Here is a 26,700-nt window from a genome sequence, read left to right as displayed (position 1 = left end):
CAGCGCATGTGGTGGGCTTTCCTGGCCTCCTCCATGGTGACTTTCTTCGGGGGCCTCTTCATCATCTTGCTCTGGCGGACGCTCAAGTACCTGTGGACCGTGTGCTGCCACTGCGGGGGCAAGACCAAGGTAACGCGCGCGCCCTGCGCCCGCCCCGCCGCCCCCCGCAGCCCACCTCCCCGCGCCGCCCGCACCCCTGCCCGCGCTCCCTTCTCTTCCCTGCCCTCCGAGCTGCCTGCGTCCTCGGATGGGGGGCAGCGGGCCGTGTGGGGTCCCCCACCCCACCCCCGCCGGTGCGCCCCGGGACGCGGACACCCGGACACCCCGTGCTATCTCGGTTCCCTTGTTTATGGTAGGGTAGTTGGCGACTGCGGCCGGGACCTGGATGGGAGACGCGCCCCTCTGGGGTGCCACGGTGCGGGGTTGAGGAACGCCAGCCCCGCGGGGATGGAGGAAGTGAGGGGCCCCGCTGGGTGCGTGCCGCGGGCGGACCGCTCACCTGCCGCGGCTCGGCTCGGCTCCTCGGCGGTGGGCGAGGGGCTGCCCAGCGGTCCTTTAGGAGCCCGTTGGGGAGGTTTGAGCTTGTGGGGGTCCGAAAGAAAGGTCCTTGGGCCAGGGAGAAACACACACACACACACTCGTTTGCACTAGGGAATCCCGGGGGAGAAAGTGGGGTGCTGTGGAGGTGTGTGTGTGGGGGGGGGGTTGGAAGGCAAGAAAAAGTTGAAGAGCTACATCCCAGAATTGTAGGGAACCCATTTGGGGCTTGCTACTTCAGGAACGTCGCGAGGTCGCAAATCTGATGTCACCTTCCACTCCATCTCTTAGATTTTTCTTGTACATCACTCTCGCTCTCCCTCTTACACACCCCAACTTCTTCGGTGGCCCCTTTGGCCATCCGTTTTGAGTCCCCGGAAATAACCACCAGCAGCCCGGGGCTGGAGCTGGAGTGCTGGCTGCCTGAGTCCGCGGAGGCCGCAGCTGGACGTTCCTTTAAGCTATCCTAGCGCAGACGCCCACCAGCGCAGCAGCAGCAGCAGCAGCCGCCTTAAATGTATGGTTGGTAGGCTAACTTCCTGGACTGTGGCCTTTCCCTAGAGTTGTCCCTGCCAGTCACCTACCACTGACTGGAGATAGGGGACAGGGACGGTATTTGATTGAAAACTGCAGAATAATAGTAATAATAATATTATTAATATTAATAGACCTGGAAGAAAGAAGCACTGAGCTGCTACAGCTCCCTGAAATTTCCATCAAAGATAAGAGCATCCAGCTTTTGGGGAAGAGGGTATGATACACAGGGAAGTGTTGCACGATAGACATCTCAGTCCCTGAATGTTCACAGCTTTCCCAGTAAAGTTAATCCCAGGACCCTTCTAACTTGTCGGGGCACAGCAACTTGTAGCTGTGTGTGTGTTGGGAGGTGTAGGTGTGTGTGTGGGGGAGGCTGGCTGTAAAACCCCCATGGGTGAACTGAAGCCCTTTCTCCCTGGTCATTAATTATACATCTTGTTAGGTGCTGGAGCTCAGCTGTGTTTTGTGGCAGCGCATTTTTGTTTTGGAAAACACTGATGTGTTGGAAAAAGGGAGAAAAAAATCCATATTCTTCTCACCGTGTGGGCTCACCAGCTATATTCCATGTTGGAGATTCCCTTCTTTGTCAGGGAAGAAGACCTGGCACCTCCTTGAGAAGCCCCAAGAGTAGGCAATGCCCTAGGCACCCATCAGCTGCCCTTGCCATGGCTCACTTAGAGTCTTCTTTACCCAGATCCTCTTCTCTCCTTCTTCACAAGCTCCAGCTCTGGGATTTTCTCCCTTTTTACTGAGATTCACCAACTGTCCTCAGGGGAAACACCGCTCAGCGTCATGTGTGTCTAAAATATTTCTAGACAGAGTGATATGTATGCACTTACAAGGAAAAAAAAAGCAGTCTCCTGGTTTGTTAAAAAGTGGGCAGTTTTGATCACAATGAACTTATTTTCTTTTCCGCGAGTCAAAATAAGATGTGGGTTTGGAATCCTGGGATTCAAATGTAGCTTCATGTCGTGTACTCGGGGTTACTTATTGTGACTGCAGGGTACAAAACACTCATAGATAGTTCATGCAGAGCCACTCTTTCCTAAATGATGACCAAGCAGAGCTTTTGTCAGTTTTCTTAAGGTAATAGAGAATTTTTTTTTTGGCAAAGATCATTAGGAAAAACAATCTGTACATATTTGGCTGTCTTTTGTAGTTTCAAGGCCAGCTGAGTGGACATAGCTAGCAGTTTCTAGAAGGAATCAACCTGGGATAGGAGGTGATTGTGGTTGATTGAAAAGATATGTGGCCAATGTAGAATGAGACCAAGTTATTTTTGATATTATGAGTCCATTTTTAAAGCAGCCCAGCATCTCTTGACTTGCCCTTTGATTTGCTTAATTAAACCATGTGTAATTAGCTCACTCTATCCAATAATGGTCAGTCAGAGCTTTTATAAGCTTTTCTTTTTACCCCTGAGGTTTATATCCTTTTTGCAATAAGTTTTTCTTTTTTTTGTCCTTTGTTCTTTTTGCTTTCTGAGTATTTGATGGTTTTTTTGAGACTTGGTGGAGAAGAGAGCGTTTGGCTCAAGTTTAGAGCAATTATTTTAGTCTTCCCAAGCAGACCTCAGCTGACTTTTCAGAGTCCTGCTGGTCTTCAGGCATCTTTGTGGAGGCCTGAGGGAGTTTGAGGAGGAGCTGGAATCTTGGGTGGTTTCAATATCTGAGATTCCCAGTTAGTGAAGTTTCAGCAGAGAGCTCTAGTGAAATTCTCTGACACATTTGGCCTTGGTCTAAACCTTTGTTTTTGATCAGAGAAACCCAAGACAGGGTATAAGCATCATGTGGCCCCTGTCACTGGTACCTTTGGCCTCTGAACAGAGCATAGCTCACGACTTTAGTATGTTAAAAGACTGGAATGTGGTCATTTTTAGGAAATAAAAGAAAACCTGCCACATTTCCCCCTGTTGGAAACTTGGGCATTCTGGCCTTTTTGTTGTTGTTGTTGTTGTTTTTTTGTCCTTTTTTCACATTATTGTTGTTGTGGTTGTTATTTTCACTGTTAGATTTTGTCAAGAGCTCTCTGTACTGTTGCCCCTGACATTTTGAAGTGTTCAACTCTAGTAAACAGGGAGATGCTGTATATCATGGCATGCTGTATATCCTGGGTAAGGCCATGACTTTGAAGAAGTCATTTGACCTCTCTGGTCTCTCTTTCCCTGTGTGTGCAATAGGAGGGGTAAAATCTCTGAGTTTGTCCCTTCCTGGCTTCCACACAGCAAAGTAGAAGGAGCAAGGGACCATGGGTAAAGCTTCTTTTAGCATGTCTCCTAGTTCCTTGCAGTCCTTTTAGGAACCTAGTCTGAGCTCACTTGGGTATGAACCATTTCTTTCTTCTGTTCTGTTCTATACAGGGTCTCCTTCTCTCTACATGTCTTTTTAAATGTCTGGGGAAACTGAGGCTGCCCTCTTGTTGAAACTGTGGTTTGTAGGGAGGTGAGGGGGGAGTCTGTGTGGCTGGATGTAGACCCACTGCTATTGTCAATTTGGGCTGTGGTTCTTTGTAGGATCTTGGGCTTACTCAAGGATGGTCTGCGTGCAATGAATTATTGAGGTGTTGTTTCCATGGCTGTGTCTGAGAAAGCAACACATTTTCTCTGTCAGGCTCATGACTAATATAAATATCAGATCCTATTATGATTGGGTAATTACCCAGGGTCTGGCCTGGCACATTCAATCAGGGCTGTACCTTCAGTGCCTTGGAACTCTTGATTCCAGATTAGCTCCAGTGCCTCCTCTCATCCGGTCCTGGCGATGCACTGTAGCCATGACCTTCACGTACTTCATTGCGGTTGGGTCACTTGAGGTGACCCAGGAGAAGTTCTTAGGTCCTTGTCATGGATGACCTGCCCTTGTTTGCCCTTGCACCTCTCATGGCTGGTTTTCTTGCTGGAACTGCACCCTTTAGTACTTGGCAGATGGTAATCAACAGACCCAAGGTAAATGGTGGATCTCAGACTCATTGCCAGGGCCTCTTTGGCTGATGATCAGGTAAAAAAAAAAAGTTTTTGTTTCTTCATCTGTCAGGTACACACAATGATGGTTCTTCCTAGGATTCTTCTAAAGAGTAGCATTGTTGGATGTGTCAATAATTCAATATAGAATATAGAGTAACTCACTATGTAATATATAATAATTCAACCTATCAACACCTCAATAATTCATTGCATGAAGCTCACCCCCAGCAAACATCTAGCACTTAGTAGGCTCTTGAAAGTGGGAGCTATCTTAGCTTCCCCATTTGTGGAGCTTATTCTCTCCGGTCCATTGACCTGTGGGTCCCTGAAGGGCATAGACTTAGAACAAATCACATTTTTCCCCCTTTTTAGCCAAAAGGTGCCTCTAGAAACCATAACTCAAACAACCTGTCCTGTCAGACTAAGTTTGGACTCCTGCTTTATTTGACTATTGTAGTATGAGAGGATTGGGACAGATAGGCAGGCTCTGTGGATGAGGACCTCCTAGAATGCTGGATGTGTTGTTGCTGTTGCTGTTGGTGGTGGGTCGGTATTGATGGTATGGGGTCTTAGAGCTTGCATGACTCTGTCATTTGGCTCGTGGCTGTGGCTATCGAATGGCATGCCCTTGTAGAGGGATGGATTCCCTATTCATTCTCCCATGGTCTGAGGTCTCAGATCTGTACCCCAAAATGATGTGGCAGTCTCATGAACCTAGACCAGCATTGCTGGGACAGTCCCTGAGCAGGATTTGCCAAAATATGGTCAAGAATGCACTTGTCCTTGAAGTTACCTTGAGCAAAATCTACCATATGGGCATGGCTGAGCTGTCCCCTAGAAGGATCACATGAGAAGCTTGGAGAAGTTGTGCCAGTGGGGAAACTGGTTGAACTGCCCTCCCTTTGCATAGCCTTGCCCTGGTGTCAAGTCTACTGTGTAGTGCCCAGGAACCAGCCAGTGACCTTGGACAAGGGCCTCAAAGCTTTGGGCCTCCGTGTTCTCATTTTAGGTTGGGAATTGTAATAGTGTGGAGCCCTTTGGGACAGGTACTCTCATTAACCCTGCAGTAGCGCATTTCCCACGAGGGCACTGGGACCTGGGCTTCCTTTTGCAAGCCTTGGGTTGGCTTTGCTTCCAGGTGCCAAGGGAATTGGCCAAACATGCATTAGGAGGCAGGAAAAGCTGTCCTACTGTTTGGCTGTGGGAGAAGGATTTCTACAGACAAGGCCAGGTGGGTCATCTCTTCCCTGGAAAGGAGCATTCATTGGGAACCTAGTGTGCTTTCTTTAAGTCTTTATCTCTGTCTGTTTCTGTATTGTATCTGTCTTTGTCTCTCTTTCTCTCTTTATCTTTATCTTCTCCGTTTCTTTGTATGTATGTGTGTGTGTGTGTGTCTGTCTGTCTCTCTCTCTCTCACACACACACACACACACACATACCTAATGGTAGAGCAGTCAGGTTGACACTGGATTGTAATACCAAGACCTGTTTCCCAAAGTGGGTAGCAGGGGCGTTGTGGCTCACAGTGGCAGTGGCCGTGCTAATCTGTGAACCACAGGAGCCAGCACCACCTTCCCTGGATGTCAGAACCGCGGAGCCCCTGAAGGGATGCCTCTGTGGTTCTGGGGAAAATGGCCACATTTGTGCTGTGACACCAGAGCCTGGGGGCTGTGGGGAGAACACAGCACCTCATGGAGACATCTCTAGGACTTAGGCAAGGCCTGGCTTCCCATAGGACCTCCAAAATTCCATGTCTGTGCTCAGCAGGAATGTATCAGCACTGTCTCCTTAGAATATTTCACAAGTGAGTGGATCCTTGGTCCTGGGCACACAGAAAAGGAGACTTGGGCCCCCCTCAACGGTAGGACATCCCAGCATTCTGCATAGAACCCCCCCCCCAAATATCTAGCAATGCTACCAGATCTCCTCCCCAAGGCTGGGGTTGGAGAAAGCATCTAAAGTGCTTCTTCAGCCTTAAAAATGCACACACCTGGGTGGCTGTTGGAAGGCAGAGTCTCATTCACAAGGTCTGGGCTAGAGCCTGAAACTCCGCATTTCTGGCAGGACCCAGATGATGCTGGTACCGTAGAAAGCACATGAAGTGTCAAGGATCTGGCTCATTCCTCAGCCATCCTCAGACTGCCCATCCCTGAAGACACTCATGCAGTGAAATTCGGAAAGTCCCAGCTCTGCAACGGCAAGAAGGGACAGGAACGAGAGCTTAGCTGTGCTGGCCAGCCAGGGTGAGGGAGCTGTTCTGGCCTCTTTGATTTGCTTTGGCACCACGGGTGAAGCTGACTCTTCAGATGCCTTCTCTCAGGGATCCCTGGCTTGCGGCAGCCAGTGCAGCATTCTAGAATTTACAGGGTGTGGTCTCTATGTTGCCCATCAATGTGTGGGCTCTGTCTCTTGCCAGTTGGTCACACTGCTAGGGGTGTGGCTTCTTGAAGTCCAGAATGGCAACTGAGCCAAACCACCAACTTGCAAAATTAAAGGCTAGGGGTATAGCCAGTGCTGTGTGGTGGTGATACTCCTGGAAACCAGCTGGTGGTCACACCTTCCAGAATGTTTGAAGTCAACAGGACAAACTGGCAGTCCGATTTTCCACAGGGATCTGGGTGGGCCTTACTGAATGCAAGGTTTGGCTTCCAAGGAGCCTGATGGCAGAGTGAGTGGGGGTGACTCGGGACCCTGGGCTGTGATGTCTTCTTTGCAAGAAAGGAGAATTCTTCTCAAGAATTCCAGCACACAACAGCAGAAGGAGCTTCTTTACTTGCTGCAGCAAGATGTTCACAGCTTCTGCCGTCAGACTTTCTCCTTTAGATGTGCGTTTTCTTTGGCACAGTTGTCAAAGGGGAGACCCTAGATCCTAAGCATCTTTCAGCAGCCAGAATGAGGAGGGGCTCAGCATAAGGACCTGCCCACAGCAGGTTCTGGTCTTTCGGTTCTTGTTAGGCCCTTTTCCGCCCTCTAATATTGCAGATTGAAGTCAGGCCTCATACTGGCTGCTGCACTTTTGCTCCAGCCCTTTTGCTTTTAGTTAGTAAGGTTTTGTTTTATTTATTTATTTATTTTTACATTGGGTCTTGTGCTTCCTTTGTCCAAGTTGGCTTCAAACTTTGATCCTTCTACTTCTGCCTCCCAACTAGTGGAGATTTATAGGCACTCGTCTGCGCTTTTGGTTTTTACTTTTATTGATTTCTAAGTACATATTTTGTGCTAGTAACTGAGGTAGGTGCTAGGAAAAAACTAATGACAGCTCCATTTTGACTACCTGCTCATTTTGATTTTGGACTTTGGTTCTATAGAGTGGGCAGACATGAACGCAGTTCTCTCCTCATGGGATGACCACTCAGAGATCACTGAGTTGCATAAAAACTCCCTGAGCACAGGAATTGAGTCATCTGAATAGAAACACACACACACACACACACACACACACACACACACACACGAACACACCCATGCACATGCACCTACTCAAGCACATGTATCTACACTCATGCATACATGCACATTGCACGCATACACCATGAATACACAAGATATATAAACACATATGCGCATGTACACACCATACCCACACATACACACTCAAAAGTGCCTCTGTCTTTTTTCTTTTATTTTCTTCGTGGTGATACTGGGGCTTGAACTCAGGGCCTAGACACTTAGCTTTCCCCCTACAGGCTAGACCTCTAGAGCCATAACTCCACTTCCAGCTTTGTGCTGGTTAAGTGGAACTAAAACTCACAGATTTCCCCGCGTGGGCTGACTTTGAACTGTAATCCTCAGAATCCAGCCTCCTGAGTAGTTAGGATTACAGATGTGAGCCACCAGCACCTGGTGAAGGCTGGATGAGACTGTGGTAAGATACAAATACTGCATTCTCTGGGACATTTGTTGGAGGCTCTGGGCAAACTAGATGGGCTTGGTCTGGTGACAGAATGCTGTTTGAGTGATTCCTGGGTCTTAATAAATCTTGTCTCCTTGGACTCCCCTGACCAGTAGACGCCAGGGGTTTAGTTCATGTGCATCAGCTATTGGTGATGCTGCTGAGTTAGGCAGGAGGCGGAAGGTCAGTTTTGAAACAATGACTGCTTTAAGATGGAATTTGCTTTGTGTTTGGCATTATTTGGTAATTGTCTTTGGGATATTATGTGTAATTGCCAATTTGGAAATGTAATTGGCACTCCTGGGCCAGAATGGATATATTTAACGTCGTCAAACTGAGCCTGGGAACCATCTTCCTGTACGATCTCATTACCTGCATGACGAATGTTTTTCTACATGGCCAAAGATGAAATTATTTAAAACATCTCATTTACTTTCTATTCTTTGTGTGTTTGTGTTTTTACAATGCTGGGAGGGAACCCGAGAGTTCATGCACACTAAGTGACTGCTCTACTACTGAGTCATAGCCCCTTCCTCTGCTTCCTATATTTAATTTTTGCTTAGTGTTTTTTTTTTCTGTTGAGACAAAGTTTTGCTATGTTTTCCACGCAAGTCTCAAACTCTTGATATCCTCCTGTGTCAGCTTCCTGAGTGCTGGGATTACAGGTGTGCATAACTGAACCCTCTTTTCTTTCTTTGTGCTGTTTCATTGGCTTTCAAGTCTGGTTTTCTTGGGAACTTCCATCTGATTTATTCTGAACATTTCAAACAGAGTAGCAAGAAAGCCTCTACCCCCTCCTTCTTCCTTTCCCTCTATCACTGAGATTTTTCTCCTTTGCTTCCTGCTTTCTTGTTTTCATTCTTGAGGACTCTGTTGGAAGTGGTGCCATTTCATTTTTGTTTCTAGCACGGTGTGGAGGATCATTTCTATTTGGAGAGGAGGTAACTGAAGGAAGCACTATATAACTCCCCATTATGGGAGTTTTCTTTTGCATGGAAGGGAGGATTTTTTTCCCCAGGGGAAACTAGAATTTTAAAGCTGGACATGGTGGTGCTCATCTGAATTCCCAGCACTCAGGAGGCGGAGGCAGGAGAGTGCTGACTTTGAGGCTGGCCTGAGCTGTATAGCAGGACCCTGGCCCCCCCCTCCACCCCCTCACCCTGCCCCCCCTCCTAATTAGATTGGTCACTTGAAGTACAGCATGGATTTGATTTCTGAGACAATAATGTCTTTAAATTTTTTTTAATTTCTTTTATTTCTTTTTGTTTATGTAGTAGTAAGAAATCAAACCCAGGGTTTCATGCATGGTAGGCAAGCACTCTACCACTAAGCCACATTCCCAGCCCACCATAATGTCTTTGAAAGGAGCTTTATTATTATTATTTTAAGGTAATTGTACAAAGAGTTTTCAACATGTCAGTTTATGAGTACAGTGCATCTGGATCAGTGTCACCCGCAGAGTTTTTCTAAAGCAAGATTTCCAGTGATACTCTGTCTGGGTTTAGTTCGGTCATGATGGATCTGCATCTTGGCAAAGCATTGGGAGATTATCGACTGGGATACTGGGATGCCAATATGGGGATTTCAGGTTGAGAGTGACTTGAGTAATCTTGTTTTGTGCCTTGTTCTTGCTTCCTTGTGTCTAGCAGACTTGGTTGTACTATCTTTCCTTGTCTAGGGGACTGTACTTGGGGGCAAGGTAGGGTTGGAAATGGAGAAAGGCCTTGAAGGTTGAGGGCTTGAAGTTTCATGTTAGTGGGCTACAAATAGGAACTTGATGTAGGAGCTTCAGAGGCTTGTGCCATTTAATATACTCATTGGTTGGGGGAGACTTTGGTTCCTTTGGTCTTTCTTCCTCCCTAGTGCTGGGAGTTCTACTCCATCCTCAGGGAGGCCTGCATGTTCACAATCTCCAGAGACCACCATTTGGTTGAAAATAAACCCTCCTTAGCATGAACTTAGATCTTCCTTTTCTTTCCATTGCTCCTGGTCTTCTCTGGGACATACAGAACATGTCTTGGTGGATGACGGGTTTCATATTCTTAAATCCTTGCGCAGGAAGGTACAGAGCTAGGTGGCGTTTAGCTGTGGCAACGTTGTTGAGACACTGGATGGACTGCAGCTTTCCCCTGATAGTTTCTCTGAATCCCCATTCTCTGAGACAGCCAGGCTCCTTTGCCCCTTTCCTCCACGTTTTGAAGATGGCCCAATGTGGCTGTGGTTTCTTGACATTTTCCCTCCGAGATCTGTTCACGCTTCTTTGAAGCTGTGGATAGCGGTTTTCCATTTTCTCTATGGCTTAATGTCACCTCTTTTTTTTTTTTTTTTGGTCATGGGGCTTGAACTCTGAGCCTGGGCGCTGTCCCTCAGCTCTTCAGCTCCAGAAGAGTGCCCTACCACTTGAGCTACAGCGCCACTTCCGGTTTTCTAGTGGTTTATTGAAGATAAGAGTCTCACGTAGTTTCCTGCCGGGGCTGGCTTTGAACCACGATCCTCAAATCTTAGCCTCCTGAGTAGCTACGATTACAGGCGTGAGCCACTGATGCCTGGCCTTAATGTTACCTCTTTCTCAATGGCCCATGACCTGAATTTCTGAGATGTGGCTTCTTTGCAGGTTATCCCTGGGCTTGGTCAAGGGGCAGGGATGGTTTAGGGGTCCATATTATCAGATGTAGGATGTGGATTATTTGCTAAGAAGCAAACACTCTGCTTTCTGGGTGTCAGAATGGAGCTGCTCTTTAGAACTAAAGGTGTGCTTCTCCCTAGATTCTGATCTCTTTTCCTCTTAGGCTTCTGGGTACTGCTGCTGCGGCTGCTGTTCTCCCATAATCTGCTGAAGAGAGAAATGAGAACCTATAAAAGTAGAAGGTGGGGGAAGGGGATGGAGGGAGATTGTCACCCCAAGGACAATGGAACTCTAGGGAGCTGGTGATGGATACATATAATTGGATAGATTTTGTTTATCATTCTTCCCTCTCTCCCTCCTTCCTTCATTCCTTTCTTCTTTTCTTCCTTCTATCTTTTCTTTGCCTTTTTCCTTTTATTTTGTGCTGGTACTGGGGCTTGAACTCAGGGCCTGGGTACCTTTCCCTTAACTTTTTCACTCAAGGTTGATGTTCTACCACATGAGTAACACTCCACTTCTGGCTAACTGCTGGTTAATTGGAGATCAGGTTCTTTTGGATTTGCCTATCTGGGCTGGCTTCCAACCATGATTCTCAGGTCTCAACCTCCTGAGTAACTAGGATTATAGGTATAACCCACTGGTACTTGCTTTCTTTCCCTTTTTTTCTGGATGAATAAGTCATGTCAAGTGACTTCACCTCCATGGAATAAAGCGATGTACAAAGACCTTTATACACGTTGGGAACATTTTAGCTTTCAAAGGAGAAGTTCTGTGTGACTTAACTGGTAACGTGAGGCCTGTGTGTGTGTGTGTGTGTGTGTCCATGTGGTTCTGATATGGGACTCACCAGCTTTGTGTGGATCATCTTTGTGTGATTGTTGTAGAAGAGCAGGGGCAACTCTCTTTTCTTTGGGGGGAAGTTGCTGTATTGACTTTGCTTTTCCTTTAATTGGCTTTAGAAAGGGGGTCCAATAGATGTCTAGTGGTGCTAATAAGAATTGCAAGGTAAGGGTCTCAAGCCTTAGAGGAAAGATTTAGAAAACCAGGTGTATCCAGCTGCTGGGGACTTCTGTGACTAGCTTTAGCTGCAGCAGCGTTGGACATTGTTTCTTCCTCTGTGCATCTGGGACATTTGCTGTGCTTGGAGGGGCAACCTTAGGGGCCCTTGAATTATGGCCACTTCTCCAGTGTATTGTGGTAGCCACAGCCCATCAAGTGACAGATTCTTAAAGAGTGTAGGAGTGATGTCTGTAGCTGAATCCACAAGAGAACTCAACAGTTTGTCTCGGTCTTAAAAAAAGAAATCCATTTCTTATGTTCATTTGCAACCTATTTTCCCCATAAGATTTATTTTTCGACTTCAGTGTTTAACATTTTTGTCCTTAATCTTCAGTGCACTGTATATTCATTGTAGAAAATGTAGGACGCTTTCACACCTGTTAGGATAGCTACTATAAAAAACCAGCAAGTCACGAATGTTGGTAAGGATACAGATAAATTAGAATCTGTGCTCTGCTGTGGAGAATGAAAAATGGTGCAGATGCATGGACACAAGGATGGCGTGTTTGTTTTTTTCTTAATTAGAAATTGAATTATATTTGGGTGCTCGGGGCTCACACCTGCAATCTTAGCTATTTAGGAGGCTGCAATCTGAGATCTGAGTATCTCAGTTCAAAGCTAGTTTAGGCAGTCAAGTCCATGAGACTTTACCTCCAACTAACTACCAAAAAAAATCCAGAAGTGTAGTTGTTGCTCAAATGATAGAGTATCACCAGCCTGGAGCACAACCCAGGGCCTGAGTTCAAGCCCTAGTACCAGGACACACACACACACACACACACACACACACACACACACACACACACACACACACGTCCATTTAAATCTCCCTTCCTGGAGGTGACCCACCATTGTCTCTGGGGCATTCCCTCCCCTGCCTGGGACTCGATCACAGACCCTTGAGGGGCACCAGCCTGGTATTGTTCGGGAGGATAGATCACTGATAGCAGAGAATGTAATGCAATAGCCATTTTCTGTTATTTGCATCTGTTCTTATTAATGACTTTTTGTGGTGTTGGAGATGGAACCCAGGACCTTGCGCATGCCAGGCATGTGCTCTGCCACTGAACCACACTCTACCTGAGTCTGCTCTTACAGTGAAGATAAAGTACTGTGAACTTTTGATTCTGACTTATGATGGAGGAATAGCTGCAAAGTCTCATTGTCTCTCAGCCTCATACGTGAAATGTTGTTTGATTTTAGGATTTCAGTTAAAAAACACTTATTAAATCAGATTTCCAGCTCAGCATTGTTATAATTGAAGAACCAAAGATTCAGTGATTAAAGGCAGTGACCCAAGGAACAGTTTTTGTTCTACTCTAAATTGTAAGAATGGACTTTGATCGACATGTCCTCAAACCTTCAAGATTTACTTTGATATTTAAGAATTGCATCCAAGTTCTAGTGGTTCATGCCTATAATCCTTCCTTCTCAGGAGGCTGAGATCTGAGGATCACAGTTTGAAGCCAGCTTGGGCAGACAAATCTGAGAGACTCTTATCTCCCGTTAGTCCCCAAAAAGCCAGGAATAGAGATGTGACTCAAGTGGTAGAGCACCAGCCTGGAACAGAAAAGCCAAGAGTGTAGGGACTTGAACACACACACACACACACACACACACACACACACACACATCACACAAATAAACAAAAACATAAAGGAATTGCCCTCTTAGTTCATGGCTCCATTGGAAATATTAAAAAAAGAGAGTCTCAGAGATAGATTGTGTGTGTGTGTGTGTGTGTGTGTGTGTGTGTGTGTGTGTGTGTGTGTGTGTGACTTTGCTCTTATTTCTAAAGACATAGCCACACCACTACCATGGTTTTATTTTAATTTTCTCTGTGGGGGGAAAAGTTAAAGACTTCTTAGATTATAGACTATAAATAGGCTACAATGATAGACTGTCTTGGTTGAGGTTGGGCATCAAAAACAACATCTGATTAAAGAGCAGGCTGTGCAAATCATGTTACTTTGATGCTCTCCCTTAACTCATCCCCAAAGGCAGCCTGGGCACCAGGCTCTTCATCTCAGGCCTGGACCATGGAGCAATACAGCTGCCTAGAACAGGGATCTTGTTACCACTGCCACCCCAGCCAGGAGCGACTATGCAAGAGGGATCCCCAAACACTCAGTACTCTGTAATAACCTACCCCAACTGTAAGCAGCCAGCCTACCAGAACTTACTGGAATAACTCTCTCAGGTTACATAATATCCATTTGATTATGTTACCAGGGCCACGCATTAAATTTTAACTTGTCACAGATAAATGATGTTAACACAGATCCACAGAGTACCAAATGGCTTTTGGGTATTAGTTATGTGTGTTGGTGATTATGTGGGACACAAAACAGCCTCACCACAGAAACAAAAACCCAGATTCTTCCATATAGGTTTACTCCTTATTAGGAGGTGCAAACACCCATCAATAATTAAAAAAAATTTTTTTATTGTAAAAATGCTGTACAGAGGGGTTACAGTTACATGAGTAATGTAATGAGTACCTTTCCTATTGAACATTGTTAAGAATGTTTCTTTTCCCAAATAAAGTACACATTTAGACAGTAGCAATTGCAACTACAGGCCCTGATGACTTCTGGGCCAGAGCCAGCTATGACAGAGACTTTTAAAACTCTGGGAACCTGTTTATTTTCTGGTGATACACAGTGCAAGCACGGTATTTTTAATTGATCTTTTCAGTTGGCAGCTGAAGTGTTATCATGCAAATCTCTCCCGAGCTGCATGGAAACTAATAAAATCACGAAGGTTTCTATTTGTGCTTTATGCACACAGACTGCAATGAAACCAAAGCCACTATCTCCACGCATGCTGTTATTTAAATGCCACGCAGGGTGGTAAAACAATTTTAATGGTGGAAACAGAGACCAGCATATGTGATGTCCCACCAATGTCAGTTCACTGAATCCTCTTTACTTCCCTACCTCAGAAAGAATTCATTAAGGTGATTTTTTTTGTGTGTGTTTGTATTGGGGTTGAACTTGGGACCTGGGTGCTGTCTCTTAGATTTTGTTTTGCTTTTTTTTTTTTGTTTTTTGGCTCAAGGCTGGCACTCTGCCACTGGAGCCGCAGCTCCACTTCTGGCTCTTTGGTGTGGTTACTTGGAGATAATAAGAGGCTCGCAGACTTTCCTACCCAGCAGGCTGCCTTTGAATTGAATTGTGATCCTCAGCCCATGGCCTCCTCTGTACCTAGGATTACAGGTGTGAGCCACTTTCACCCAGATTTTTCTTTTTTTCTTTTTCCTTTTTTGTACTAGACTTGTGTATACCATGCTAGGCAAACACTCTACCACTGGTCTCCTCAGCCCACAAGTAATTCATTTAGAACAAAATTCTCAGCTCTCTGATGCATCCAGTCTGTTGCTTACTTTAGAGCACATTTTTTTTTCAGGTTGGTTATGGGACTTGAACTCAGGGACTGGGAGTGGTCACTGAGTTCTTCTATTCAAGGCTAGTGCTCTACCACTTTGAGCCACAGCACCACATCTGGTTTTCCTTTTATTTATTTATTTATTAAAAAAATTTTTTTGGGTCTGGTCGTGGGCCCTGAACTCTGGGCCTGGGCACTGTCCCTCAGCTCTTCAGCTCAAGGCTAGCGCTCTACCACTTGAGCCAAAGTGCCACTTCCGGCTTTTTTCTTTTTGCTTATGTGGTGCTGAGGAATTGAACCCAGGGCCTCAGGCATGTGCTCTACCACTGAGCCACCTTCCCAGCCACCACTTCTGGTTTTCTGATGGTTAATTGGAGATAAGAGTCTCACATACTTTCCTGCCTGGGCTGGCTTTGAGTAATCCTCAGCTCTCTGCCTACTGAGTAGGTAGGATTACCTACCTACTCAGCCAGTGCCCAGCTAGGGTACATTCTTGAGCATCTGATTCTTGAATATTCCCTCAAACCATTTTCCTCTCCCCTCTTAGGTCTCCTTTGTGAGGATTTAGGGAGTGGAAGCAGGAATAGGTTCACTACTTTGCCAGGGTCCTCCTCTGATGCAGGGCAGAGTCAGGTTTGACTCTAGGCCAATGGGCAGTGGTGCTCAAGCACCCCTGGTATGTTGGCTCTGCTCAGCTCATCCTGCTATTTGCTGAGGTGACATAGACAGGACTGAAAAGAGACATTAGTGTGGACACACCAACTATCATTTCTAGATAGGATGTGAGGTCCCTGGACAAGTTCAGAGAAGTCGCAACTGCCTGGATAGAAATGGACCAAGCATTATTTAGTTCTCTTAAACCATTTGAGTCATTGTTTTTCTTGCTGGAAAACGAGATGCCTACCTTCTCTCTACCACCCTATAGGCAGGTGCTCAGTATGTAGTTGTGCAGATTGCTTACCATACCCCTCCACGGCTGCTGTGAGATTCACATTGTGTAATAAATTGTTGTATTTTATGTGCTATGGCATGTGTAACACACCCCTGAGTTGGGAGGGTATGTACAGGTACAGAATAAAATTTTAAAGTCCTATCAGTCTCTTTTGAAGTTTTGGAGAAAATGCCATTTTTAATATTAATACATGCATGGAATATATTAGGATCAGGATGCAGAATTCAAGCATATTTTTAAAGATGAGAGATTGTATGTGTGTGCCCACAAGTGCACATACATAGTCAACACCAAGTCTGTGCATATGTACACATGTGTGTGCATGTACATATGTATGCATGCGCATGCACACATGCAGTAGAACATGGAGTTGCAGAAGAGTTGGGCACCCATAGCCATGGTTTTTCATTGAAATATGACCCAGGGCACCCTGGCATGCAATGATACTTCATTGTTCTCCGGAATTACCTGTTTCCCTCTCAGACTCTGAACCTGTCTTACCACAAAAATGGAAATCCTATGAAAGACAAATAAGTTCATCTCAGTTCCCTGTTATAATTAAGTGCCCTGAATGTTGGTGGGACCAACGGCATAGTCTGCGTGCTTGGTGGGACTTGCACAATGGTTGAGCTTTTCCATTGCCTTAGAAAGACTCATTCTCTCTGCTCTGCTCATGCCCATGCCCTGGACACACATTGCCATATCTCAGTATAGATCTCCTTCTGGATCTTTTAGCATCATGGCAAACCTGGCAAACCCCATGTGTGGAATATTTTGAAGAAGGAGACAACTTGATCACTGAGCAAATCTTTGTTATCATGATGATCCTCCTGGGGTTATGGGGTCATATAAGGCAGGATTTCCTCCCTGGCAGTTGTACCAGCAGCCATGTTGAATGATTTCAGGGATGCCATTCACGTGGTAACAAGAACCTCTGAAATTGTGCACAGCCTCTCTCTCTGTGTGTGTGTGTGTGTGTGTGTGTGTGTGTGTGTGTGTGTGTGTGTTTTTCTGGGCATCTAGATAGCTTTTGTATAAGTGGTGAAATTACAAAACCAGTGTGTATATACCATAATTGTTACTGTCAAAATGAATAAGAGAAACACCACAAACTTGGGATTCAGAGCTTGGAATTCCAGGGAAGTAGAACTGACAGGTAAAGGATTGGCCAGAGAGTATCCATTGGAACTATGTACACATGAGGGCAGCTCCAGCCTGCCCTGAAAGCCCCTCTTCTCAACAGGCTTTTCCGGTGACTTCTGGACCTTGTGCATACCTGACAGGACATATGTGGTCTCCCCAGCCCACGCTTGTTCTAAGCACAGGCCTCTGTGGAGGCTGCATGCCCAGGCACCAGTCAGATGTGTCCCTGTGGCCCATGGATGGTGAACAACAGGACCCTGAGGACTTAGAGAAGAGTTCTGGCTACTGCCAGCAATGCTATTTTTAGCTCCTCCCCCGATCCCTGCTGTCCCCAGGTGTTTGTCAGCATAGCAAACTGTGCCGGTATGGAAAGTGGCTGCAGAGGCCAGGTTTGCCTTGTCTGTGCCATGGTAGTCCCATTACCAGGCTGGGTAGCCAGGCCCTTGCCTGGCTGTGAGCAGGGCTGGTTGCATAACTGGCCTTTCTGTGCTGTGCTGGGTGAGGAGGCCAAGCCAGGGGAAACTCTGTACTCTGTTCACTGTTCACTCTCCCAAGCACTGGGGTGTTGGATAGGCTTGTGGACGTGGCAATCACCTGGCACCACAAGGAGCTGCCTTCGTTCTGGAGCTGTTGCCTGTGACTGCAGAGGGCCTCAAGCTTAAAACTGACATCTTTGTTGCTGGGAGACCTAGAGATTGCTTGGCAGGGCTCAGGAAGGTCAGATGCAGAGGATGGGGTGGTCTATGCCTTCTCTTCTTTCACCCCCATCCCTCAGATGGCTTAGCTTACCTTGCTGGCAATGCTACCTCCCTGGGGGAGGAGGGTCTTCTTTATCCTCCCCTCCCCCACCTCCCATCCACCCAAGTCAGCCTCTTTTTCTCTCCACCCTGGCTGATTCCACACTCATGTTTCCTGGGCAGACCTCCTGCCTCCTCTGCTGAAGCCTCCTTGGGAATAGAGCTGGTGGTATTTTCTGTTTTGGCCTGGTTCTGACAGGTGGTCCTAGAGGGTGGTCAATGACTGTCAGTTGATTAATGACCCTGTGGCTACTGGACCTCACAGAGGGCCTTCAGTGAACCACAACTGATATTCATGTTCTGAGCAGTCCCCCTTGAGTCAGGGCTGGCTCTGCGACTTGTTTTTCAATACAGTGGGGTGGAAGGGACTCTGCATAACTTCTGAGGCTGAGTAGAAAGAAACCTTGAGCCTTCCCTGTGGTCTCTTGCAGTGTTTGCTTTGGGGGAAGCTAGTGGCCATCTAAGTAGTTTGACTACCCTGAGACAAACAGGCTGTGGGTGCCATGGTGCACAAAAGATGCTGAAGAAAGAGATGCCATTTAGCAAGGATGGGAGAGGGAGAGGGAGAGAGGGAGAAAAATAGAGAGGGGAGAGAAGAAGGGAAAGGAGGAGGGGGGGAAGAAGAGAAAGAGAGAAGGAGGAAGAGAGAGACTTTCCAAGGAGCACCAAGGCACAAGACATATGTGAAAACACCATCTTGGAAGCAATCATCTAATCCCCCCCCCCACTGATAAAAATCAGAGATGAACCAACCCTTTCTGAGTTCCTGACTTAAAAAAATAATAAACCATCTAAAAATTAAATATTCCAAGCTACCATGTATTAGGATGATTCGTTACATAGCAGTAGATGACTGGAACAAACACTGTTGGGTGGAAACCTTCCACAAGGCCCAGCTCTTACCTTCCTCATTTCTCTAAGCTCTCTTCCCCAATTTTCCATACCTAGCCACATTGTACGGCTGTCAGTTCCTTAAACACATTGCTTTATACAGTGGCTGTCCACTGTACTGGAATTTTCTTTTATTGTCTTCCCTACCCTCTTACACTTACTTGATTCCTCTTTATGCAGTGATCTCCTGGTAAATCTGCCCCCCCCCCCCCACTTGATCTCTAGGGACGAAAAGTCCTTATTTGCAGTGATTGTCAATTCTCTGGGAACTGATTTCAAGATAGCACCACAAGGGTGGAGATCTTGTTATCTGCATATTGCAGACGTGGGAACTGATGAGGAGAAGTCCAGCCACCTTCCTGGGCAGATCACAGGTAGATGTGGACTCTGGCCTTAAAAGACCACACCCTCTCTCTGTGCCACACTGGCTTCCTGGAAAACCCATGGCCTGCTATGAGCACAATGTGTCTTTTAGGCTGTCCTGATTTTTGTTTTAGTCCAGCAGTCTTCTCATAGCTTTTCTTGACTCTTTGTTTGTCTTGCCATACCTGGCAGGCCACAGCCACTCATTTATCTCATGGTATCTGGTCTGCAGTATGCCCCGATAATGGTGATTGTGAACCAGCAGATACTTGAGAATCTACCGTAACGCTTGATTAGTGATGTGTTAGTCAGTCTGGATCAGCTGCTGTAGCAGGCAAACCCAACATGTCAATGAGTTAACACAAAAGAAGTGTGCACCAAGTACCATGAGTGGTATGTATTTGGGGCTGGGGTAGGGCCTTGTTCTGCACAATCATTCAGGGACCCTGGTTCCTTACACCTCCAGATCTGAAATCTCCCAAGGGTCTCTGAAAGTTTCTGCTGGATCTTCTTCTGTCTGTAGGTGAATGAGCAGTTTATTGGGGGACCAAGTCTATCCATATTACATTTGTCCATTATATTTCATTGGCCGTGACTCAGTCACATGGTATCCCTGCCTGTAAGGGTCCTGGGAAGGGTGGTAGTGCATTAAGATGAGGCTCCAGTGAGTTTGGGGAACACCTAGGCTGCTGAAGGAGTCCAGGCTTTGCCATCCAGAGGGCTTTGTTATAATCACTACGATGACCATTAGTGCAACTGGATGTGTGGTATCTTCTAGGTGTCAGATATAGTGATAAGCACTTTGTTTCGTTCCCCTTAATCCTTTCAGTTGGTCCACATGGTAGATATTGTTAGGCCCATTTTATAGATGAACAAGGACTAAGGTTTGCTTGCCATGGCTGTGTCTTGCCTAGAAGGCATCATTACCAAGGGGCAGAGCTGGCATCAGAGCCTAGTGTTTTCTGGTACCAGCCTGTTAATTCAAACTCGCTGTTGCTATACTGGGATTCCCTCCACTTTTAGTCTTATCTCTACCTTCCATTTGGAATCGGCTCTGCTTCTGTTTTGTGTGTGTTTAGGGCCTGGGTATATCCCTTATCTTTATCACTTGAGAATGATACTCTACCACTTGAGCCACAACTCCATGTCTAGAATTTTACTGCTTAGTTGGAGATAAGTGTCTCATAGACTTTTCTATCTGTGATGACTTCGAACTGGGATCCTCCGATCTCAGCTTCCTCTGTAGCTAGGATTGCAGCAGGTGTGAGCCACCAATGTCTGCATCTTAAATAGTTTCAGAACAAAAGGATCCTGAGACTTGGCTACCTCTTCTCTGCATGTTCCCGAGAGAACAAAGGCAGACTGACTGTTGTCAGGATGGGATGCCTCCTGCCCTGTGAGGTTTGAATGTGTCATCTGCCACTCAGTGATCTCTGGCTTTGACTATGACCTCAAGTGGCCCTTCACCTGGAACACAAAGAACACAAAGGGGGATGGAGGACAGGAATTCCTACATCTCTTGTCTTGATCCCATGGTGATGTGCTGGACCCGTGGAAATGGCATTTCATAATAGTCCCTTCTACCAGGTTAAGATTCTGTGTTGGGGCCGAGTGGGTTCAAGAGTTCACTCAGAGACAAACGGGATCGAAGGTGAGTAATCACTGAGCAATAAGGTTGCTTTCCCACAGCCCAGTGGCCCAGAAATTAGCTGTCCAAATGAGTATCATCCCTCATTGTAGTGAGTTCAGCGTGGCCATCAGGGGCCTGCCCTCTTGGAGCCAGTCTGCTGGCCTTAAATCATCGTCCTGCTTCTTGCTGACTTACAGACCTTGGATGAACTGCCTGACTTAGTTCTGTTTCAGTTGACTCACCTGAGAAGCAGGGTTGAACATAGATTCCCCCCGCATGGAGTTGTTGGGAAGATAATGAATGTTAAAAGCTCAGACAAGCCTCTGACCCATGACAAGTGTTGGTTACTATTGTAGCTTGCCAGGAACCTTCTAAGTGTTTGTTTGGTTACCATTGTCTGCTGTGAACCACCTAGGTTGGAGTACACACCTGTTGCCCTTGTTGGAATGAGGGCATTCCTGAAGCCTAGGATTATGTGCTTTTCATTTCTCATGAAATTTCTCCTTTCATATGTGGAGCTGGGAATTTCCAAGGTTACCTGACATGCTGTCCCCACACTGAGGGCTCCTGGCAGACAGGGGCCTGCATGCGCTCATCTCTGTTTCCTTAGCAACACGGAGCAGTACCCAGCAGTCTGACTACAGGACAGAAAGAGGGAGTAGGTTACATCCTTTCTTGAAAAGTGAGGGATGGTTTTGGTAGTGTTGATGTGGTCTTTCGACGTTCTCTGGGGCGTCCTCTCCTCAGTGTTTGAAATTTGATTTGATTTTTTACAATGTTGTCTGAGGTAGTTTGCTGGTGATTGTAATGAATGAATGAACGAGTCAATGAATGAACAGGAGTGGAAGCCCATGTGGGTATTTCTGGTCCTTCAAATGTGTAATGTTTTAAGTACTTAATCAGAAGGTTTGGGGTGCTTTGTCAGTGAGCTCTGTGTTTGATGATTTCCAAAGAAAAGTTCTAGAGTTTTGACAGCATTGGAATTAGTGTGTGCTTCCCCTCCCCCGCCCCCCTGAAAACACAAAGAGGCAGCATTCATTTTGAATGTTAACTTGAGTCTCTTAAATCCACACTTGTGAACTTCATAGCTGATGCTGGAATTGGACAAAGGCAGCTTTGAATCCCAGCTCCAGCCTTGCTTAGGGGCTTTGGACAAGGTATTTAAAACTTCAGCTCACTTTCTTCACGGGTAACTGTGAATTCTAAAAATACCTAGAGTTTTGGTGAGGGCTTGGTGAGTGTGCATTTAGCACCTTGTAAGTGTTCAGCAAATGATACCTGCTGGGACTCAGTTGGCTGTTGTTTTAGATCTTTCTCCTCTCTCAGTAACCATGGCCTTGGTGGCACCAAGGTGAAGAAGAGAAGCTGCTAGAGGGACCTTGGTAGCTGAGGCCAGCACTAAAGATGGAGGCAGAGCTTAGAGTGCAAGAAAAATGAGCCAAAAATGTTCCCTTCCTATTCATCCTGCATCTTTTTCTGATACCACCCTAGGAAGGAGGAGGAAGGGAGAAATGTAGAGGGAAGGAAGAATTTTGGAGTACAAGTGAACTTACGGTAAATGAGTTAAATCTGGGAGGAGGGATGTGTGTGTTCAGTTTTTCCCATCTGCAAAATGAGGATTGCAGGTAGTGATTCCAAGGGTCCGTGGCTCCCACAGTACCCTGTATCTTTGTAAGAATCATGAGTCTGTTCTTGAGTGTTCTGTGTTGTACTACCCACTGTCCACAGCCTTTGTCAGATGGACACTAGTAAGGGCAAGACAGGGTGGAAGTTGTGGAAAGACTCAGAAGGTTTTTCTCCCATCAGGTTGAACTCTTTGGAGGCTTTGAGTCTAGGGGATAGAAAGGAAGGGTCTGGTGGCCTCATCTGTGCATCCTGAGGCTCCACAGAGAGGTGGGAGCAGAGGTGCCATGCAGGCCAGGAAGGCTTAGCCTGTTTGTCTAGTATCCTGTTCCTTAGGTGGCTGTAGACCCTACCTGGGAATCTCTCTCCCCCCCCCTCTCTCTGTTTTCTGATACACCAAAGCAAGCTGGGCACCTGTTCTAAGGTTTGCATAACATCTATTATTTGTCCCCAAACTTTGTCTTTTGTTGGGGATTATATGTTCTGAGCAACCCCAAACTTCTTCCTGTTATCAGAGTTCAATGAGCAAGTATTGTGCTCATCTATGTTTTGTCCCATTCCCAGATCTGTCAATGAGAAAGATTCCAAGCGTGTCAGTCACTATACTGTTCCTGTGGGGATCTTGAGATGAAGAGGAGGCTAAGTGAGGAATGGATGGAATGTAGTGAGGTAGGAAGAGCATGGATTGTGGGCATAAGGACTTTGGATCAGCCCTTGTCTCCCCTGCTGATGATATGGGTGATTTTGGATATTGTCCACTGGGGTGGGCAATTGCTTGCCCTTCCCAAACCTTAGTTTCCCTAAGTTGCAGGAGGAAGACCACAGAACTCTACCCTGCACCTGAGAACTACTCAGAGAGCAATGGCCACCATGGCCACGGTATATCTAGATGCATTTATCAGAAGTAGTTATATTTAAGCTCTGTTTGGAGTCTGCTTTAGAGCAGGCATGGTGGAGAAAGGAAGAAGATGAGCCCCTCTCCTTCAAGAAGTCCACACTGCTTTCCCTGCTCAGTCCTCAGTAGCTAGATTGTAAATTCCTAACTGGCTCCTGCAGGATCCTGCATACTCTGGACTGCGGGCTGCGGAGACGGGTCATGAGTCTTCTTTCTTGGTCTCCACATCCCAGGCCAAGCATGTTGTGATACTCAGGGAGTGCCTGGCAGACATTGGAAAGAAGAAGGAGACTGGAGCTCAGCAAACTTGCTAGTAAATGCACTAGTATTGAACATCACTTAAGTTTCTACATGGGGCACCACATCTCCTCGTCTGTGGCTTCTTGAGCTTGGCGGTTTTATTTCTAGAAGCCAAAGTGGAGCCTTTCAGACTTTCCCCAGATCCCAGTCTCCAAGAAGATGAGATGCCTAGGCCATGCAGGGCATGGGTGACCTAGGGTAGTTGGACATGCAAAGCTCTCCTCTCCTGTTTACCAGTGGCTTGGCACCACGTTCTAGAAGCATCTCATGCCCGACTTCCCTAGAAGAAAGGACATTTTGTATGGTCTCTTGGTGTAAGTGTTGGACAGCAGTCCCCTCTGGCAGACAAGCTCTCACCTGGGTTTGGTAAAATGACAGATCTGTTCTTTTCTTCCCCACCCACCTCCCTCTTTCATGCTCCTTATGAAGAGGCCTCTGTCAGGTCAGCCACCAGCCATGGGGAGAGGAGCCAACTTCCTCCTTGGACTTTGTGGAACCAAACTGTGGCAACTTGGATGGAGGAGGCAGGGGCCCTGTGAGGGGGAAGGAAAACAGCCTGTGGGAGGGTGGGGCAATTTTTAGCTTTTACTGCACAAGGGGAAATAATGTAGAGGTGAACTGTGGAATCCGATCAGGAATTAACCCCTCTGTGCTCACATTAGTCAGCCTGCAGCCGTGGCTGCTTCCTGGAAGACCGCCTTCCTTGTTACCCAAAATCAGTTGGCCCAGATGCGTTGGTGGGCTTTCTTGCTTCACTTACTGGCTGCAAGCCACTGTGCCCCATCCTACCTTTCACTGTTTAAATGAAGGCCTCTAAGCTTGCTTCCTTGGAAGGAAAAGCACAATGAGTATTTGTGCGTCTTTCTTTCTTTTTACATGCTTTGCATTTTGCTCTCTCTGGCTTTGAGGCTCCTTACCTCCCCCTGGCTTCTGGAGAAATATTGTTTTATGTATCACATTCTTGCTTCACTTGGCAAGAGGGAAGTGAGATGGGAAGAGGGTAGGCCTTGATTAAAAGTTTAGCAGTGGGTGCCCAGGACCCAGATGGAGTGAGCTGGGTCTTTCACCCCTGCACATGAAATAGACACTTTCCCTTCGAGGTTTATGGGAGCAAGGCTTGCCACTGGGCTCATTGTCCTTTGTCTGCCACATGCTCTCAGAAAGGGTGAGGAAGTGGCCAGAGTGTGGAACAGTGGGGCCAGGAGGTAACAGAAACCAGTGGGAGGGAGCTGAGAGAGCGGCCTGGTGGAGGTGTAGGGGCACTGTTTGGGTAGAGCATGGCCCTTGTGTGCTAGGGCAGGTGAGTGACTGGCCTTCCCCTTTCTGCTTTCCCTAACTGGCCTCCCAGGCCCTATCTTCTCCCTGCTGCCTCTGCTGACTAAATGGGGAGTTTCATCCCCAGAGGTTCTGGAGCTCTGGGGATTTTATCTGAGTCTGGTTTTGAAACAGAAGTCCTATCTTCCTGTGTCCCTGATTCAGGATGAGGGTCTGGAAGAGCTGTGCTTTTAAAAGAGAAATTTGGTTATTCAGACACTTTTATGCTTTCTTACAAATGGTGCTTATCTTGGCAAATTTGAGAAGCTATTGTTTAGTTCAGATGAGAACATGATGTTGCTTTAATAATTATTTATTTATTTATGCCAGTCCTGGGGCTTGAACTTGGACACTGTCCCTGAGCTTCTTTTGCTCAAGGCTGGTACTCTACCACTTGAGCCACAGTGCCTCTGCTGGCTTTTTCTGTTTATGTGGTACTGGGGAATAGAACCCAGGGCTCCATGTGTGCTAGGCAAGCACTTTACCACTAAGCCACATTCTCAGTCTTGCTTTAATTTTTTATATAAAATTGGTTTAAAGTTTTTTAAATTGATAAAAATAAAAACTGTCTATTTTTATCATGTAGAACATGCTGTTTCAAAGTACGTATGCATGGAGCTTTAATTAACATGTATTACATCACATACCTTTCTTGTTGTGAGAACACTCAAAACCCTTCTTAGCAAAGTTGAAGAATATGATACATTGTTATGAACTGTAGTTTCTGTGTTTAATTCTGTGAAATTTTGTATTTTTTGATCAACATTTCTTGTCCCTAGCAATCCTTAAAACCCTTCTTACCAAAGTTGAAAAATATAAAAAATATACATTGTTACTAACTGTAGCTATTGTGTCAGCCGATCTCTGAAAGTTTGTACTTTTGACCAACATTTCCTGTCCCCTGGTAACTGCCCTTCTCCTGCTTTGCTTTGGGCTTTTCAACCACTTGTCATGTGAGATTATGTCTTTCTTGTTCTGTGCCTGGTTTACTTCACTCAACTTTGTCCCCCAACTTCATACATGTGGTCCTGAATGACAAGATTTGCTTCTTTTTAGGCTGTAGAATAAAATTTGTTTTTAATTATGTTGAATACTATTCCATCCATATAATAATAATATAATATTTCACATTATAGCATATGTCCTATGGACATACATGTAGTTTCTTTCCCATATATGAATACAGGTGTATTTTGAACTATTGGTTTACTTCCTTTAGATAAATATGCAGTAGTGAGATTGCTTGATCATATGATAGCTCTGTTTTTTTGGTGGGGCAGGGGAGCAGACCAGGTAAAGGTGCTAGGGATTGAGCCTAGGGCTTTGTGCATGCTAGGCAACTGCTATACCACTGAGTGAATTTCTCTGATAATTCTATTTAAAAATTTCGATTAACCTTAATAATTTAGGGTTAGGGTTTAGGGTTAGGGGTTAGGGCTAGGGTTAGGGTTAGGGGTTAAGGGTTAGGGCTAAAGGGTTAGGGTTAGGTTTAGGGTTAGGGGTTAATACCCCTTAATACTGTTTCCCAAAGCTTGAATGTGGGGGAAGGGGTGAGATGGAGGAGGTAGATGAACCAGAAAGAGAATAGGAGACAGATAAAGCCAGAAAACTTAAGGTATACATGTAATTTTAAAAAGTGGGAAACATGACTTGTCGGGGGGAGGGAAGAGACCAGATGGGGGAGAATAATGAGGTATTAAGAAGTGCTGGACATACAGGTGGACCTGTTGCAATAATGAGAAGTACAAGTTGTCATGTCCAAAACGAGCTTTACAACGTCGGTGCAGGGGGG

At 46.1% G+C, this 26,700-nt stretch overlaps 1 protein-coding gene across 1 annotated transcript in view; it reads left to right on the top strand.

Annotated features, from left to right (window-relative positions):
* Window positions 1-6: 6 nt before the first annotated feature.
* Window positions 7-26,700, top strand: part of Kcnma1 (potassium channel, calcium activated large conductance subfamily M alpha, member 1) — a 697,588-nt gene continuing 670,894 nt past the window's right edge. The window contains exon 1 of the mRNA XM_013025679.1: window positions 7-129. Within this exon, the coding sequence (XP_012881133.1) occupies window positions 7-129 (123 nt within the window). The remainder of the gene's footprint in view (window positions 130-26,700) is intronic.

The sequence above is a fragment of the Dipodomys ordii genome, unplaced genomic scaffold, assembly GCF_000151885.1.
Source record: "Dipodomys ordii isolate 6190 unplaced genomic scaffold, Dord_2.0 Scaffold86, whole genome shotgun sequence".
Classification (NCBI taxonomy): domain Eukaryota; kingdom Metazoa; phylum Chordata; class Mammalia; order Rodentia; family Heteromyidae; genus Dipodomys; species Dipodomys ordii.
Note: the sequence above shows the minus strand (reverse complement) of the source record. Positions and strands in the feature narration are given on the sequence as shown.